The sequence below is a fragment of the Cornus florida genome, unplaced genomic scaffold, assembly GCF_030987335.1.
Source record: "Cornus florida cultivar Cherokee Brave unplaced genomic scaffold, ASM3098733v1 CherokeeBrave_3.0.0_Hap2_Chr04, whole genome shotgun sequence".
Lineage (NCBI taxonomy): Eukaryota > Viridiplantae > Streptophyta > Magnoliopsida > Cornales > Cornaceae > Cornus > Cornus florida.
In genome coordinates, this window is record NW_026775574.1 from 100,415,056 (window position 1) to 100,431,511 (window position 16,456).

At 36.7% G+C, this 16,456-nt stretch overlaps 2 protein-coding genes across 3 annotated transcripts; one reads left to right on the forward strand and one right to left on the reverse strand.

Annotated features, from left to right (window-relative positions):
* Positions 1-894: 894 nt before the first annotated feature.
* LOC132304211 (protein HHL1, chloroplastic) lies at positions 895-12,376 on the forward strand. Of its 2 annotated transcripts, XM_059801783.1 has the most exons (6): positions 897-1,302; positions 2,340-2,477; positions 5,041-5,127; positions 5,243-5,290; positions 11,927-12,069; positions 12,150-12,376. In XM_059801783.1, exons 1-6 carry the CDS (start codon positions 1,033-1,035, stop codon positions 12,160-12,162), a joined length of 699 nt encoding a protein of 232 aa, XP_059657766.1. In that variant the 5' UTR covers positions 897-1,032; the 3' UTR covers positions 12,163-12,376. The 2 variants fall into 2 exon arrangements, with proteins under 2 accessions (XP_059657767.1, XP_059657766.1); XM_059801784.1 differs by lacking the exon at positions 12,150-12,376 and having other exon boundaries at positions 895-1,302; positions 11,927-12,073.
* On the reverse strand, positions 12,168-16,357 carry LOC132304209 (tryptamine 5-hydroxylase-like). The gene is made up of 2 exons (XM_059801781.1): positions 14,229-16,357; positions 12,168-13,177 (listed from the first exon to the last, which is right to left on the reverse strand). Exons 1-2 carry the CDS (start codon positions 15,129-15,131, stop codon positions 12,539-12,541), a joined length of 1,542 nt encoding a protein of 513 aa, XP_059657764.1. The 5' UTR covers positions 15,132-16,357; the 3' UTR covers positions 12,168-12,538.
* Between the last annotated feature and the right edge of the window lie 99 nt (positions 16,358-16,456).

A 16,456-nucleotide genomic window follows, 5' to 3' on the forward strand; every position in this document is an offset into this window, starting at 1 on the left:
AGCCATTTACTCATGGTTTGGTTTCATGGATTTCACATTTCGATTCGATTTCAAATTTTTATGAACAAATTAAGACTGATATAGTTTCAAAATATTCAAAAACCAGTCCAATCCAAACCATGTGCCCCTTTAGAAAGAGGGATCATTGATTTGCAAAATTTGCATCAAAATTCAATTTGAATATTCTAGAATATAGAGCTACCCGCGAACTTCATAACTATTGTAACGGGTGGGCTCATTTATCCAAAAATTCAAGGTATTGGGTAGTATTGCATACCTACCTATTTATACCCAATTATTTTTCCATCCGAATCCAATATGAGATAAATGACCTTTAATATCTACTATATAATTATATATGCTCATTAACTTCAATTATAAGGCTAACGTACCCGGTAGAATTGTTAATACTAAAATTTATGTTTAAGTATGTTAAATATCAATTACCATTCTAACTTTTTAAAATAAGAATAATATATATTTTTTTATTGTTCATAATTTATTCAAACATAAATTAAGGTTATTACTATATATATATATAATTTATTTTTTTTCCATAACTAATCCTATATATATATATATAAAAATTTTTTTACTGTTATTTACAGTATTATATAATAGGTGAATTTCACCACCATAATTGCGAAATTTCACAAATAAACTAACCACTAATTGAAAATGGTGAAATATACAAAACCACATCCAGCAACGAAAAAGAAAGTACATTTCAATTCTTCAAAAACACACCAAGAAGATCAAAAGTGGTTAGCAACCTCTCGTCAGCAAGAATTTGGTTTGTAGGGTCAGATGATAGTATTCAGCAGCCTGCATTCCCGCCACGTGTATGGCTCATACTCTATCTACATATACATACACAGACACACACAGATCCTTTTTCTTTTGAATTTTGAGAATGTGGATAAGCCTCCATCAACGATTTGGCTGATTTGTCCCCTCATCCACCTCGCAAATCCCAACCTTTCCAATCAAAAGAGGGGTCACAGTAATTGCAGTGCTTCTTGACACTCAACAATGGAGGTGGGTATGTCTTTAAACGCACTAATTCGACTACCCATATCGAATTCAAGAACCCAAGAGTGTGTTCTCATCAGACACTCACTCTTCTCATCTCGCTCGACCCAAAACCCAATTCATCACAAACAACAAACCCTTTTCGTGGTTGAAGCAAAGGGCAGGAGAGGAGTGGGTAATCGTCAGTTCCAACGCCCACCACCTCCTCCTTTGCCCAAGATTGAGGACGATGGCAACCCTCGATTTGTCATCTTCATTCGCATGGCCAATGTCAGTTCTCTTCATCTTTTCTTTAGTACAAATTTTTTTTTAGCTTCTTATATTGATCTTACTTTGATGAGTACAAAGATGTGAATTTGGAGTTAATTTGCTTGAATTTATCACTAAATATTGATGTTTATTTGCTTCATAATGGGTTCTTCATGTTTGTGAAGATAGCGTATTGTTACTGTATTTGCTTGATGAACTAGATAATTTATCTTCCTATTACTTCTGGTCTGTCTCAGTCCCTTTTCTTCAACTTATTGCAACTTTCTGCTTAAGTTTGCCAGTAGGCTCTTCATGTTTAGTTCAGTTCTCATCATCTTTTCTTTTGTACAACCTTTTTTTTTTCCTTCTTATATTGACCTTACTTTGATGTCTGCACAAAGATGTGAATTTGGAGTTACTTTTGTTGAATTTATGACTAAATTTTGATGGGTTTTATTTGCTTCATATTGGGTTCTTCAAGTTAGTATTCATTAGCCTAGTATTGCTGAAAAGGGGCTAGCCCAGTGCACGAGGCTCACAGGCTCATGCCATTGCAGGGTCTGGACTCTAGGGAGGGCTTGTTGTATGCAGCCTACCTTCCCATGTGGGGAGGCTGTTTTTTTTGGAACCGTTAGCTCCAGGTCACAATGGTGCAACCCCCATTCGCGTAGTATTACTGTAGTCTGCATTAGCTTGATGAACTAGATAATTAATCTTCTTATTACTTCTGTTCTGTCACAATCCCTTATCTTCAACTTATTGCAAATTTCTGCTTAAAGTTTATGTCCAGCAGGTTCTTCATGTTTAGCTCTCTCTCTCTCTCTCTATATATATATATATATATATTAATTTAAGTCCTTCCCCTTTAGATAAATCCTTTGTGTTGTAATTGGTCCCAATAAGCTGTTCTTATATGAAATAAAACTTTTAAGGTTACTTTGTTTTTGATTCCTGAACATGGGTTTTTATCTTTAAGTGTTACATATTTCTTTTGACTTGGATTATTTCTTTAAGCTGTTCAGTACAAAACACTTCTCAAGCCTTTCATGATTGGGCAGGTTAATCTTTGGTATCCTCTAAATATTGTAACGGGTGGCACGACTGCAAAAATTATGGTTGCTGCTAAAGATAATTTTATGGGGAAATATATTTACAAGGATACCCTGGCTAGAAATCTTGCCGCAGTCATTTATAAAGTAAGTTTTCTGTTTCCGCCAAAAAAATTGTATGCCAGATGTATTGCTTTTATGTAAGAGTATTTATGTCTTAAGGATCCACACAAAAAAATGAGTCTCTGTTCTGCTTGATTCATGTGTTTTTATCATTCTGTTCCTTTCTGCAGATAATTTGTCATGCAAGTTGGTAACTGAGATGATAGACCTACATTTACATCCTGCTTGCTTCCTTGGTTATATAAATGTCCAACACCTAAACAACCAAAAGGATATTAAAGCCTCTGGACCAATTTTTAATGGACACTGGCATTGGTCTATCAATAGACCATAAAAAAAACCTTTACTCATTGTTGGTCCGACCTATGGGATGGGATGATAATGCGAGGGGAAGATTGGAGACATTCCTAAATTTTGGTATAATTTTGCAGAGTGGCTGCTCTTCAATTTAAACTTTCCCTATACACTTACTAGGTCATATTTCTATCATTGCACCAAGCATTGACCCCTATTTAATACTGTTTATGAACTAACAAAGGGTCCATCATACTATTTGATATTACAGAGTTTGTTTGTTAGACAGAGTCTTCAGCTTCTTTTGTTTCGATTTGTTGCTTTTCTTATATTTGTAATTGCATCTTATTATATTTGTAATTACATCTTAGTGGTATAACTAGTCGTCATTATGTTCAGGAATTGAAACGTGTTCATTTTTTAGACAAATATATGGATTGGATGCATTGATATTGACAAAATTAATTCACTCCAAGACAATTCTCAATGGGTGCACATGGATCTGAATTTATCCCAACAAATATTTCAATTTGCAGGGTTTGGATCGAACGAGTTCAAGAACTTGAACTGTGTTAACTTGTTTCTAAATAATGTGACTATTTGCACAGTATAATGTTCAGATACCATATTAGTAGTCATATTAGCTGTAATTAACTAAACTTCATTACTCTCTAATTTCTTATTTTAAGAGAGACTGTCATGGTATAAACTATATTTATAGTTGTAGGTAGATCGCTTGCAATACACGTGTGTACAGTAATAATAGCAACAATACGGATGGGAGGTTTGGTATTAGAAGTGAGTCGCAGCAAAAGGGTAGTGCAATGCGGTAGTGGTGATGTGGGTTGGTACTAAAGTGACGAGGAGCAATGGAGATGATGGTGTTTTCATTCTGTTAAGATAGTGGCAATGGTGGTATGGTGGTGGAAACAATAGTGTTGATATATACTAGATTTAGTAAAATTATTTGTGAACAAAAAATAATAACAGCAGTATTATCGTTAATAAGATTTGTAAAATCACCAATTCAGATATAAATAAAGCCGAATAGTCTATCAGATTTGCAAAATTTATTGGATGGGTATCAAAATTACCGTCATGCTGAAACCTATTCATTAATAAACAGACAAGAATGGTCCAAAGTATGTGTACAATTGGAAGTAAATTAAAATTATGCTAGTATGCGTGAATGTTGGGGGTAATTGATTACAAATAAAAATATAAAACTTTTAGCTCGCTTCAAAGTTGCTAGCTTCAAAGTTGCTATCTATATTAGCTTTTAGAGATAATATAGATTTGATGATAAAGAAAAGTAAAAAAACCCCTTTTAGGGAGCTGATGTTGAATTGAAAGTGAAGAAATATAACATCATTAGGTGGTGATCTTTGTTCTCAACTTTTTCACCATATCAGGTAATGAAAATTGTTGATTGAGTTTTGTATAATCATTGATCGGTAAGTAGCGAACTTGATTTAAAATTTAGGGTAAATAAAGGTAAAGAAGAAACAATACGTCAATATGTTACCTATGTAGGATTAGGTTGTATATCGGAATAGCTTTTTGTGCTTCTGAGCTATGTAGAAAGAAGATAAAAGGTTCTTTCTAAGGGTTTTCTGGAACTTCAAATCGATTTCAAGAGATTTTCAAACTACGAGTATAGGGATGCATTATGTAACTGAATTATTTGAGCAATTATAATATCTTCAGGTAATAAATTTTATTGCATTGGCAGCTGACAGTTTTATTCTTTTAACTGGTCAAAAAAATGCAACCTCTGTTTTTTTCCTTTTCTTTCTTTATCTCATCTCAGTTAGGCTCAGTTTACTTGACGAATAACTTTCCTGATAGAAGCTTATATTTCAGTTGAACAACCTTTTAGCAAGAAAAAAATTTCACTGTCTGTGCTGGGTAAAAAAAAATGGGGTGGAAATTGTTTCAATCACTTCTTCCAGTCTGAAATACACACGCATGCAACCTTAGTTGTTTCTATTATAGCTCACCATTGACTTATTTATTTTTCCAGGAAATGATAACATAGTAAGAGTTTTTTCAAGTTTTGTCTTGACATTCCTAGTGCTGCTGCTAGTACCTTTCCAGCCACATGCTTAATACAATCTAGTTAACATACACTGTCTTCTAAACACTGATTATCAATGTTGGCTTAACATATGAATTCCTCCCTGGTTCAAGGATGAACACTTTTGTTGTAGTTCTGGAAACAATTTTGCCTGATTCACTGAAAATATTCTGTCTTGAGTATACTTAACTAACTGGTGGCCTATGATATAAACAGGACGAGAAGGAGTTACAGAAGACAGCAATTAAGCAGTTTCGTGTGTTAAGATCAGCAACTGAGTTTAGATATGGCTACAAACTTGTTGTAATGTTCCTATAATCCTTGCTTGACATTGTATGACATTTTATGGTGCTTTAACTTCTTGCAAAAGCAAAGATTTACTCTGTTAGTTTATTTTTTTATTTCCTTTGCCATGCAGGAAGGTAACAATCTGAGAGCTGCGCTTTCTACCTCAGATGTTATTGAGGTAATCTTTAATTATTTTGACATTTTTTGTTTTTGTTTGTTTACATTAGATTAAGAGAATCAGCTATATCCAAATTATCATAAAAATGTCTGTCGTATCGATTTCTCAAGAACGTGGGCTACTGTGTTATGACGTTGCTCAAGCATTTATGACAATACATGAGGCTATGAATCATGTAAAAAGAAAAAAAACCCTGTTTTGTAATTATTTTTGTCCTTAGGAGTTTCCTTTTGAACGAAAAGAATAAATATTTAAACTCTAAACCCTAGCCCTCCCTTTAAGACGCCATCTCAGCACTTCTTCCAATGTGCTACAACAGATGAGACATCTTTAAGAAGAACTAATATTATTACTCGTACCAGCGTTATGGAGTGAACTTCTATGGATGAGAGCTTGTAATTTGGGTTGCAACATGTTTGATGACTGGCTGCTTCCAGTTTACCTCTATACAGTTTATTTTTGTAACTAGATATCACTTACTAAATCATCTAACAAATTTTAAAAGTGAACTATATCTTGTCTGTCTGGAAACTCTATCCATGGAGATGGCATTTATTAAATGGATATGTTAATACTTGAAAAAACAAAATATTGGCAGGATATCATTCCAATAAGATGGCAATTTTGGTATTTCCATCCATAATGTCAGTATCAAAAGTAACTTGGTAAAATTAGCGTATTCAATTTGAGAGCCTGACTATCATTATATACAAGAGGAAAATTACAAATATGGAAAGAGAATAAAATCAAATCAGAATAAACAGAATAAAATCAAATCAGAATAAAAATAAAATCCCTAAATATTAGCCTATATTGACGATCCAATAAATCTGCCACAATCATTGAGTCAACTTATGGATATGATTTCCAACACTCCCCCTCAAGCTGGAGCAAATATGTTGACCAAGCCCAGCTTGACTATAGAAGACTGGAGAAGAGAAGGCCCAACAAACTTTGTGAACACATCTGCAGTCTGTTCTGAAGAGGGAACAAAAATAGGATTAATGATACCTGATCGAACCTTCTCTCGAATAAAGTGAATGTCTACCTCAATATGTTTCGACCTTTCATGTAAAAAAGAATCGGAAGCAAGCATAATGGCTGATTTATTGTCACAAAACAGCCTTGACGAACCTTTCTCTACAAGACCTAACTCTCCTAAAATTGATTGAAGCCAAAGGAGCTCACAAGTACCTTGAGCCATATCTTGGTATTTAGCTTCAGCAGAGAATCTAGAGACAACAGATTGCTTCTTACTCTTCCATGATATGAGATGATTACCATAGAAAGTACAGAAGCCAAAGGTAGAACGTCTATCTGTCTTACATCCAGCATAGTCAGCATCAGTAAAGCAGGAGAGTCCAGACTGATTTCCTGAGGCATAGAACAGACCAAGACCAGGGCACGACTTAAGATACCTCAAATATGGTAGACTGCATCCATATGAGTTGGGCGAGGGGCATGCATGAATTGACTAACCATACTAACAGCAAATGTCAAATCGGGCCTTGTGTTAGTCAAGTAGATAAGACGACCTACTAAACGTTGATACACGGATGGATCTGAAAGTAATACCCCTGACTTAACAGAGAGTTTGAGAGTGGGGTCCATATGAGTGGAAGCGGGTCGACACCCAAGCATGCCAGTATCTTGAAGAAGATCCAAAACATATTTCCTTTGAGATAAAGAAATTTCACGACGGGATCTAGCAACCTCAATTCCAAGAAAATATCGAAGAGGACCTAAGTCCTTCACATCAAAGGACTTTTGAAGATGAAGTTTCGCTTGAGCAATCCCTGAAGCATCATCACCTGTGATAATGATATCATCCACATATACCAATAACATAATGTAACGACCATCAAAGCGACGTCGAATAAAGCAAGTATGGTCTGAGTGGCAGCGCACAAAGCCCATGGATAGAACAACATCGCTGAAACGACTAAACCAAGCTCTTGGGGATTGCTTCAGACCATAAAGAGACTTCCGCAGCCTACAAACTTTCCCAGCATACTACCCCTCAGCCTGAAATCCAGGGGGTGGATCCATATTTATATTCTCAAGTAAGTCTCCATTAAGAAATGCATTCTTGACATCTAATTGATGCAGAGGCCAAGAATGGGCAGCAGATAAGGAGATAAGCAGTCGCATAAACGTCAAATTTGCCACAGGAGCAAAGGTAGCACTAAAGTCTTTGCCCGGAATCTGAGTAAAGCCTTTTGCCACCAACCGAGCCTTATACCGATCAATAGAACCATCGGCTAAGTACTTCACATTAAAGACCTATTTGCAGCCAACCGTTTTCTCCTCAACAGGTAAAGCAACAAGTTCCCATATATTATTATGTTGTAAAGCATCCATTTCTGTTGTCATGGCAGACACCCAATTGGGATCCTGAAGGGCCTCTAACATGAATCGAGGAATAGAAACGGTCCCAATCTTGCCCAGGAAGGATTTATATGCACCTGAAAGACCATCATAGGAGACATACTGGGAAATAGGATGGTTAGTACTACTAGAAAAACCATACCAATTAGGAGGGTGACGATCACGGGTAGGATAACGGGAGGTATGCTCAGGAATGGTAGGAGCCATAGGAGAAGAAGGAAAGTTACTTGGACCTAGTTCTAAAGATGATTCTGGCAGGGGAGTTTAAGTGCGATGGCGATGAGAGTAGACCTGCAAAGGTGGAGGGGAACCCTGCATGGATGGAGAAGGAAATTCTAGGACAGTGTGATTTTCAAAGAGAGGAACAAGACGGGCAATAGGAGAAATCTCCTTCTCCAGATCAAAAGAGAGAGAATCATGTACCACAGAATTAGTATTATAAAAAGAAACACTTTCATGAAATGTCACATCAAGAGAATGATACATATGTTTGGTCACAGGATCATAACAATGATAGCCCTTTGACATAGCAGAATACCCCAAGAAAATATACCTAATAGATTTATCATCAAGTTTATGACGAGAAGGACTACGGTTATGAACAAAACAAGTACAGCCGAAAACACGAGACAGGAGGTGAAACAAAAGTGGGGCCTTACCACCCAAAACTTGACTGGGAGTACGATTATTTAGAAAAGCAGCTGTAAGAACAGCCATGTGCCAATAGAATTTAGGCACATGCATACCACTCAGAAGACATCTGACCATATACATAAGATGACGGTTTTTGCGTTTAGCCACGCCATTTTGCTCAGGAGTGTAGGGGCAAGTGAGTTGATGTAAAATCCCCTTTTTATTAAGTTCAGTCCGAAACTCATTCGAAACATATTCTTGTACATTATCGAAACGAATATTACGGACAACAGTGTTATACTGGGTTTTGATCATTTGAAGAAATTGGGTAAATAAAATAAACACATCAGATTTCTTTTTCAATAAATAAACCCAAGTACAACGAAAATAATCAGCAATAAATGTCACATAATATTGATGTCCAGAGAAGGCAGTAACTGGGGAAGGGCCCCAGATATTAGAATGAATAAGATCAAACATACTAGGAGCACTACTCATATGAGAAATATAGCTAGTTCTAGTATGTTTAGAAAGCTCACACACTTCACATTGAAACTTATGGTCCTTACATGCTTTATTTAACGAAGGAAACAATAGACATAGATACTGAAAGTTTACATGCCCCAAACGGGCATGCCACAGACTAAAGGTGTGAAAAGAAACATCATAAACACTAGAAGTAGGTAGGACAGAAGCTTGAAGACTGGTTCCTGGTAGTTCCCCAAAGTAGTAAAGCCCATCACGCTCATAACTGCTGCCAAAAATCCTCTTTGAACAATGGTCCTGCAACAAACAGTGATCTGGTAAGAATATAACTGCACATTGGAGGTTTTTTGCAAGCCGGCTAACAGATAAAGGGTTAAAGACAAGTTTAGGTACATGAAGGACAGATGAAAGAGTAATATCAGGCGATAGACAAACATCACCCTTACTGTGAATGTAAGATGTAGAGCCATCCGTAAGATACACAGATTGGGTAACAGGTATGACATTAGAAGAAAAAACTGATAACTCACCAATTATGTGAGCAATGGCCCCAGAATCCAGAACCCAAGTGGGCTGCTTGGCCTTAACATGAAATGCAGTAGGAGTACCAAGTGGCAGTGGGAGCAGCTGAAGGAGCTCCAACTCTAGAAGCAAGGGAGCAAAGCTGGTCCTGGATCTGCCCAATCTGAGACTGAAGCTGGCTCAGTCCAGGAAATACAGTAGATCCACCAGTAGTAATAGGAGTTTCTGCAACAGCCGCAGTACGAGAAGAACCAGTTCCAGATAAACGGTTCCTAGAAAATTTTTGCTTCAGTTTAGGATGAAGTTTGAAGCAACGAGCCTTAACATGTCCAACCCCTCCACAATGGTGACAAATAATCTGACCTCTAGAAGCTCGTGATCCAAAGTTGGCTGCAAAAGCCATACTATCCCCAGCAGGCTCAGACACTTGTGGAGGAACAAGTGAGGGCTAAATTAAACGGTGCCTGCGTGCTTCACCATCAACAGTAGCAAAGGCTTCTAACAGGGATGGCATTGGTGATGCATTCAAGATCTGAGACTTTAGTGGTTCAAATTCTGGGCGAAATCCCATCAAAAACTGATAGGTATGCTGACAATCACTGAGAGGCTCATATTGAGCTAGTTCCTCCCAGCGAGATCTCAAATACCCAAAATAATCAGCTACAGACAAATTCAGGCCTTCCTGCGAGGCCTTAGCAATATCTTGGTATAATTCAAAAATACGAGCATCATTCCTAGAATGAGCATACATTTGATTCAAAGCAGTCCACAAGTCATTAACAGAGTCATAAAACATGAATATATTATAAATGCGTTCCTCCATAGAATTAAACATCCATCCTAAAATGGTGCAATTGTCCATATCCCACTGAGCATATTTAGGATCTTTAATATCTGGCATCTTTTCGGTACCCAAAATTCACCCTGATTTGCCTTTTCCACCAACATAGAGGCGGAGGGAACGAGCCCAGGATGCAAAGTTACGGCCATTCAACAGCACACTAGTAACTCGTTGAGCCGGTGTGTGTTGCGCCGAAAAGAGAGTTTCTTTATTATTACTTGATTCAGCCATAATATTAAATAGAATAATTCAACAGATTACCAATAATTTCAAATAAAAGGAGGAATAAACCTGATTTTGATTAAACCAAGAAGCCGGATACACGGCGGTCTGAGCCGAAAATGCTGCTGAATATCCTGGCAGCCCCAAAAAATTACAAACACGTCTTCTGACCCTTAGTGCATGAAAAAGACTAAGGGAATACCCCTATATGGGTCGAACCTAGATGAGATTAGCTCTCTCTAGGACTGTTGCAACAGCGGCCTGAAAAAGAGAGAGGGCCTGTGAAGAAAAGGAAAAAAAGAAATAGAGAAGGGGCCGTGACCGGGGGGGTGTTAGGTTTGAGGCTCTGATACCAAAAAGTAACTTGGTAAAATTGGCGTACTCAATTTGAGAGCCTGACTATCATTATATGCAAGAGAAAAATTACAAATATGGAAAGAGAATAAAATCAAATCAGAATAAACAAAATCAAATCAAATCAGAATAAAAATAAAATCCCTAAATATTAACCTATATTGAAGACCCAATAAATCTGCCACAATCATTGAGTCAACTTATGGATATGATTTCCAATAGTATCTAGTGAAGCTTTGTTTCTTTTATGTGCATGTGGGAGTGCATGGATTCATTAAGATGTAAACTGGTGATCAAATGAGCATAACTTCATGTGAGCTCAAGGACATATTCCGTTTGATTGGTTTCTAGATTTAAAGGTGTTCCTTGACTTCTCTTGGTTTGAATTAGTTTAAACTGGAAGTATGTTCAGTATAACTAGGTTTACGCCACTATCATCAAAATGTTCACATACATGTGCACAAGCATGCATAAGCATTCATCTTTGGTTAATATGCTTTGTTTTTGTCCATCTGTCTGCTGATATACTTCAGGGCTTTAATGCTGAAGTTCAACCTCTCTTTTCCCGTTCAGGAGTAAAATCTCCAACCTTAGTTATGGTCCAAGCAAACAAACCGATATATATATATATATATATATATATATATATATATATATATATATATATCAATTTCTACACCATGATGCATGGTGTAGAAATTGACTTTCTACATGCTATGCATATTGTTAAACAGACAATGATAAATGTTTCATAACTTAAGAGGGAATGCCACACAGTTCACACCTTCTGTTAGGTTCTTGGGGGTGCAAAAAGTTACATTTTATCTGTGCCAAAAAGCCAACTTGTTTTTAAACAAATCCTTACTGATTTACAGGTCCTAAATATGTTTAACATAACAACTATCATATTAGCACATAAATAATCAGATTTTGACTTGCAATTCATATAGATCCGACAATTTCTGGCATATCCTTGGCACATCCATCTTATGCCAACTTAGCTTACACATATGGTGCATGTTGATCTTTCTTTAGAAATAAGTGTGAATGATTTATAAGCAATAAGCTGGTGTCCATACTTTTCTATTGTATCTGCTAGAACTCTGAAAAGATTGCTGGCATGTTTTCTGTTTTCTTTTTCTTATTTTTCATTTTTGCCTTTTTGGATGACCTCTAAATGCAATTTTCAGCTTCCAACGCCAGATAAGCTTAAAACAGTGTTCGATAATGTGAAGGACTTCTTTGGGGATGCCAAGGAATCTTTTGGGAAGCTGACAGCCATAAATTCAGCAACAACAGAGGAGTCAGAGGAAAAACCCAAAGAAAAATCCAAGTGAGTTATATGGGTATAATTCCTAAGCAACCCGAGATAAATCTTTTCACATATCATTACGATGATTTTTCATTTACCAGGGTCAAAGGCTGAAGGCAAAGAAGAATGGGTATTTTCTCTATTATGAGGTTAGAAGGCTTCATATGTTACATTACCACTCAACCAGCACACGGAGCGAGGTGCTGTACGGAACAATACTACACATTTTGTTCACATGTCTCTTTTCATAAAAGAAAATTTTTGTGTCTTTTGTGACTTTCGTCAATTACATTCATACAGAAACTAAGTATCTACTTGTTCTTATCCATATCATCATTGTCGTTTGGAAGTTTTTGGTATCTACGAAAATCGCCATGCATTACTATGAAACACCGGTAGCAACTGAAAGATGAGATATATATTGATTAGTTGATTACTAGAGACCCCTACTAGATGTACCCTCATAGGCTTCTTCATAAGTATCAGGAACTCATTCCGTCTCAACCATCTTGAACGCATAATCCTTATTTGCAGTTGGGAGGAGTATTAGAGCTGATTTTTTTCTGGTCGCTCGCCCAAAAATCTCTTCTAGGTTCACATCGTTGGCTCCTACCCCATGAGGTAATGCCCAGTCGAAATGATACAGTAAGCGAGCCAATGCAATCTCCATTGAGGCTAATCCAAAGAAATACCCCGGGCAACTCCTCAGTCCTCCCCCGAACGGTAGAAACCTGAAATCTTGGTCCCTAAAATCGATACGAGTATCCTCAAACCGCTCAGGATTATATTCCAAAGGATTCTCCCAAGACTCTGCATCCCTCCCTATGGCATAAGCGTTGATTAGGACTCGAGTTTTTGCTGGAATTTCGTAGCCATTAAGAATGCAATTCTCCGTGGATTCTCGAGGACCCACGAGAGGGACTACTGGGTGCAGTCGCATTGTTTCCTTTAGCACAGATCTCAGGTAATGTAGGTGTTGGAGATGACTTTGATTTACCTTCCCTCCGCTCCCTGCGATTTTCCGAACTTCGTTTTGTGCTTTCTTCATGACTCTTGGGTGCCTAACTAGCTCTGTCATTGTCCATTCTAGTGTTGCTGATGTTGTGTCAGTCCCAGCTACAAATATGTCCTGTTACATGGTCCTTGTTTTCAGTCCTCCATAGATAGAGTTGTCTTTTTGAATTCTGGTTTCTAATTTCATTAAGGCAATGGTGTGAATACATAACACACAAGTTTTCAAATTTCGTCAAGGCAGTTATTTCTGGTAAGAGTAGGAAATAAGGAATACACTTTCATCTGATTTTAACAGCAAAGTATTAGGGAAGAAAAAAAAGCAGTTGCTTGAATCTGTGATTTTTGCAATGAAGTTAGGAAAAAAATTAAACAATGAACTGGAATATATTGCTTGTTTGGTTTGTAATTCTGAAAATAATTCTTTAAGAATTCAGAAAGCATAAAACTGTTCTCGGAGAACAATTTTTTATAATTATTTAAAAATAAATAATTTTATAATTGAGTTTTCAGAAAACAGTTTACCAAAAACTGAACCAACCAAGCAGAGTTTTTTTGTACTGTTTTTTATTTTTTATTTTTTTAGAATAGAAGATTGTTTCTATAGTTTCAAACCAAGCAGGCTTACTTTCTCAAAACTTCTATTATTATTACTATTTTTTTATTTTTGTCTTTCAAGCTCTCTAAAAATTGAACAACTCTCTATTTCTTTGCACTTTTTATAGTTTTTCGTCAAAGCAAACACAGCCTAAAGCATCTTAGAGCTTCATAATGGTGCAATTAGTCCAATAATCAACTTTTTTAATTACAAATAGCCTCCGCAATTTTAGCATGGACTATTTTTTTTTATTTTTTTTATTTTTTTAATTTTTACAAACGTACTCTCTTTTGAATATCAAATGATATTATCGTATTATGGTCCTGGATTAAATTATTGAGAAGAAAGTATGAGGGGCATTTATGTCATTTAGTTTAAGAAAAGAAAAAAAAAAAAAAAAGAGTGCATTTATAAAAATAGTAATAAAATAAAGAAAGAAAAGGAGTGCATTTTAAAAAAATTGTGGTGTGCATTTATTATTTTTTAATATTTAAATTCAAGTTGTGAAATTTGAATTACTATTAAATTATTATAAATGTAATTGAGCAAGAAATAGTTTTGAGAGTGATACCGTAAGAATAGCTTTAATGCCATCGTCTGTGATGGGCACTTCAAGGTCGTCGTCTTCTTTTTGCTTACAAAGCAAAACGTCTACGAAATCTTTTTTGCTAGTCTCTCTCTTCTTCACATGTTCCTTCACAATCTCATCGACGACCCTGCTCAGATCATCCATGTTATTCTTCAACCTCCGTTTCAACCCGCTCACTGAGTTGACCCAGTCCCACTTGGGAAACAAATCCCCCATGAAAAACCCAGCAAGCAAAGCCTGCGTTTCAGTCAACATATCCATCAACTCGTGATTCTTTCTCTCCGAGTCGTCGATGAGTGGCTTTCCGAATGCGACTCGGCACACTGTGTTGTTTGATAAGGTGAACAGCAACTCCCTCATGTCAACTTCACTTCCCGACCGAGTCAAAACGGTGGATACCAACCGGTTCACCTCCTCGTCCCGGACGAGTTCGAACGAGTTGACCCGTTTTTGACTCAGTAACTCGGCGGCGCAAATTTTTCTGGCCTGGCGCCAGTAAGGGCCGGACGGGCTGAATGTGATGTCTGTGCAGCCGAAGGAGAGGTACTTGGCGGCGACGAGATCTCGGGGGCGAGTCCCGAAGACTTGGTCATGGTTTCTGAGGACGAGTCGGGCGAGTTGAGCAGAGGAGATGACCAGGGTGGGGACTTGGCCGAGTTGGAGGTAGATGATGGGTCCAAGTTTACGGGCGAGTTGACCGAAGGCGTGGTGGGGCATGCCAGTGAGGAGATGGATGTGACCGATTATCGGAAGCTTTGGTGGTGAAGGCAGAGTTGACTCGGGCCGTGACTCAGTCCGTGACCGTCGACGTTTGACATATAACAAGACAAAGGTGGCCAACGCTACCACTGCCATGAAGAGGACTTGAAGGACAAAATGGTCCATCTATTTCACTTTGGAGTAGTCTCCTTAACTCAGAATCAACAACTGTCCGGAGAGTCGGAGAGATAGAGAATGTTAGTTTATAGTCCAATATATTTGTAGACATCTTATATGATCGAATGGACATGATTAATAGAGCAAATTTTTAGACTTAGGATAAGATTGTGTGACAATGACACATCATTTAAACTAAAATTCATTATTTACACTAATAATATTAGGGATGGCCTAATATTAGAGGGTCTTGTCCCATACATATCGGATTCGGTTGTGATATGATTTGGGCTTATAAGGGTAGGGTGAGCATGTACACTGTAAGTTTTTGAATTAGAAGATATTTGATTCGTGTAAGTTTTTGAATTAGAAGATATTTGATTCGTGTCAGAGGTAGATTTAATTCTTAATTTTATTTGTAATGACTTTTATTCCACAACCATTATCTTCCAATACAGGACTTAAAGCACGTATTCGGGTCCATGATAAAATCCAACTTGAATACAAAATTTGGTAATAGATATTATTATGATATTTTCTCCTCCGAAATCACCATCATCCTCTACACCATAAAATTACAAAACGGTTGTTTTCTAAAATGTGATATTTTTCATAGACAGAATTTTCGAGAATGTAACTTTTTAAGAGCATGAGTTTTAATATTTTTTTATTTTAATGATAGTGAATGGATTACTAAAAATTTTTAGATGAATGTGATTATTTACTTTTATAAATTTAATGTAAAAGAAGGCTAAATAGGTAATGTTACAAAAATGAGTGCTTTGTAGTCATTTATTATGGAAGTGTTTGTAATGCCAGAGTAAGGTGGTTGGGTTCTGTTGGAGGATAAGAATAACCCAAAAAGGGGAAGAAGATACGAAGAGTGAACAGAGATAAAGGATTGGAAGAGAAAAGAGAGAGAAAAAGGGATGCACCCGGTGGCAACTCAAAGATATATGATCCTATGGATGGAGCCTGAAATTATGTTCAAGAGCATAATGTAATAAAAAAAAAAAAATTGAAAAAAAAAACAGCTTTAAAATTTTAAAAAATTATACATACACAAATATAATTTTTTGGGATTTTTTTATCCGGACAATGGTTCGAAAAATCGAACATGAAACTTATGGAATGGAAACTCTAAAAGTCTGACCCTTTACCATTTTGGTAACACTACCACACCTTCCCGAAACTTAATCGGCTTGGTCCATGTCTAGAGTCTGGACAATATATTAAGGATAATGCTTAGTTACTCATGGGTGAGTAACTTTACCCTGCTCACCCCTCATGTGTTCCAATAATAACATAGCACATCAACTTTAATAAAAAAGTTA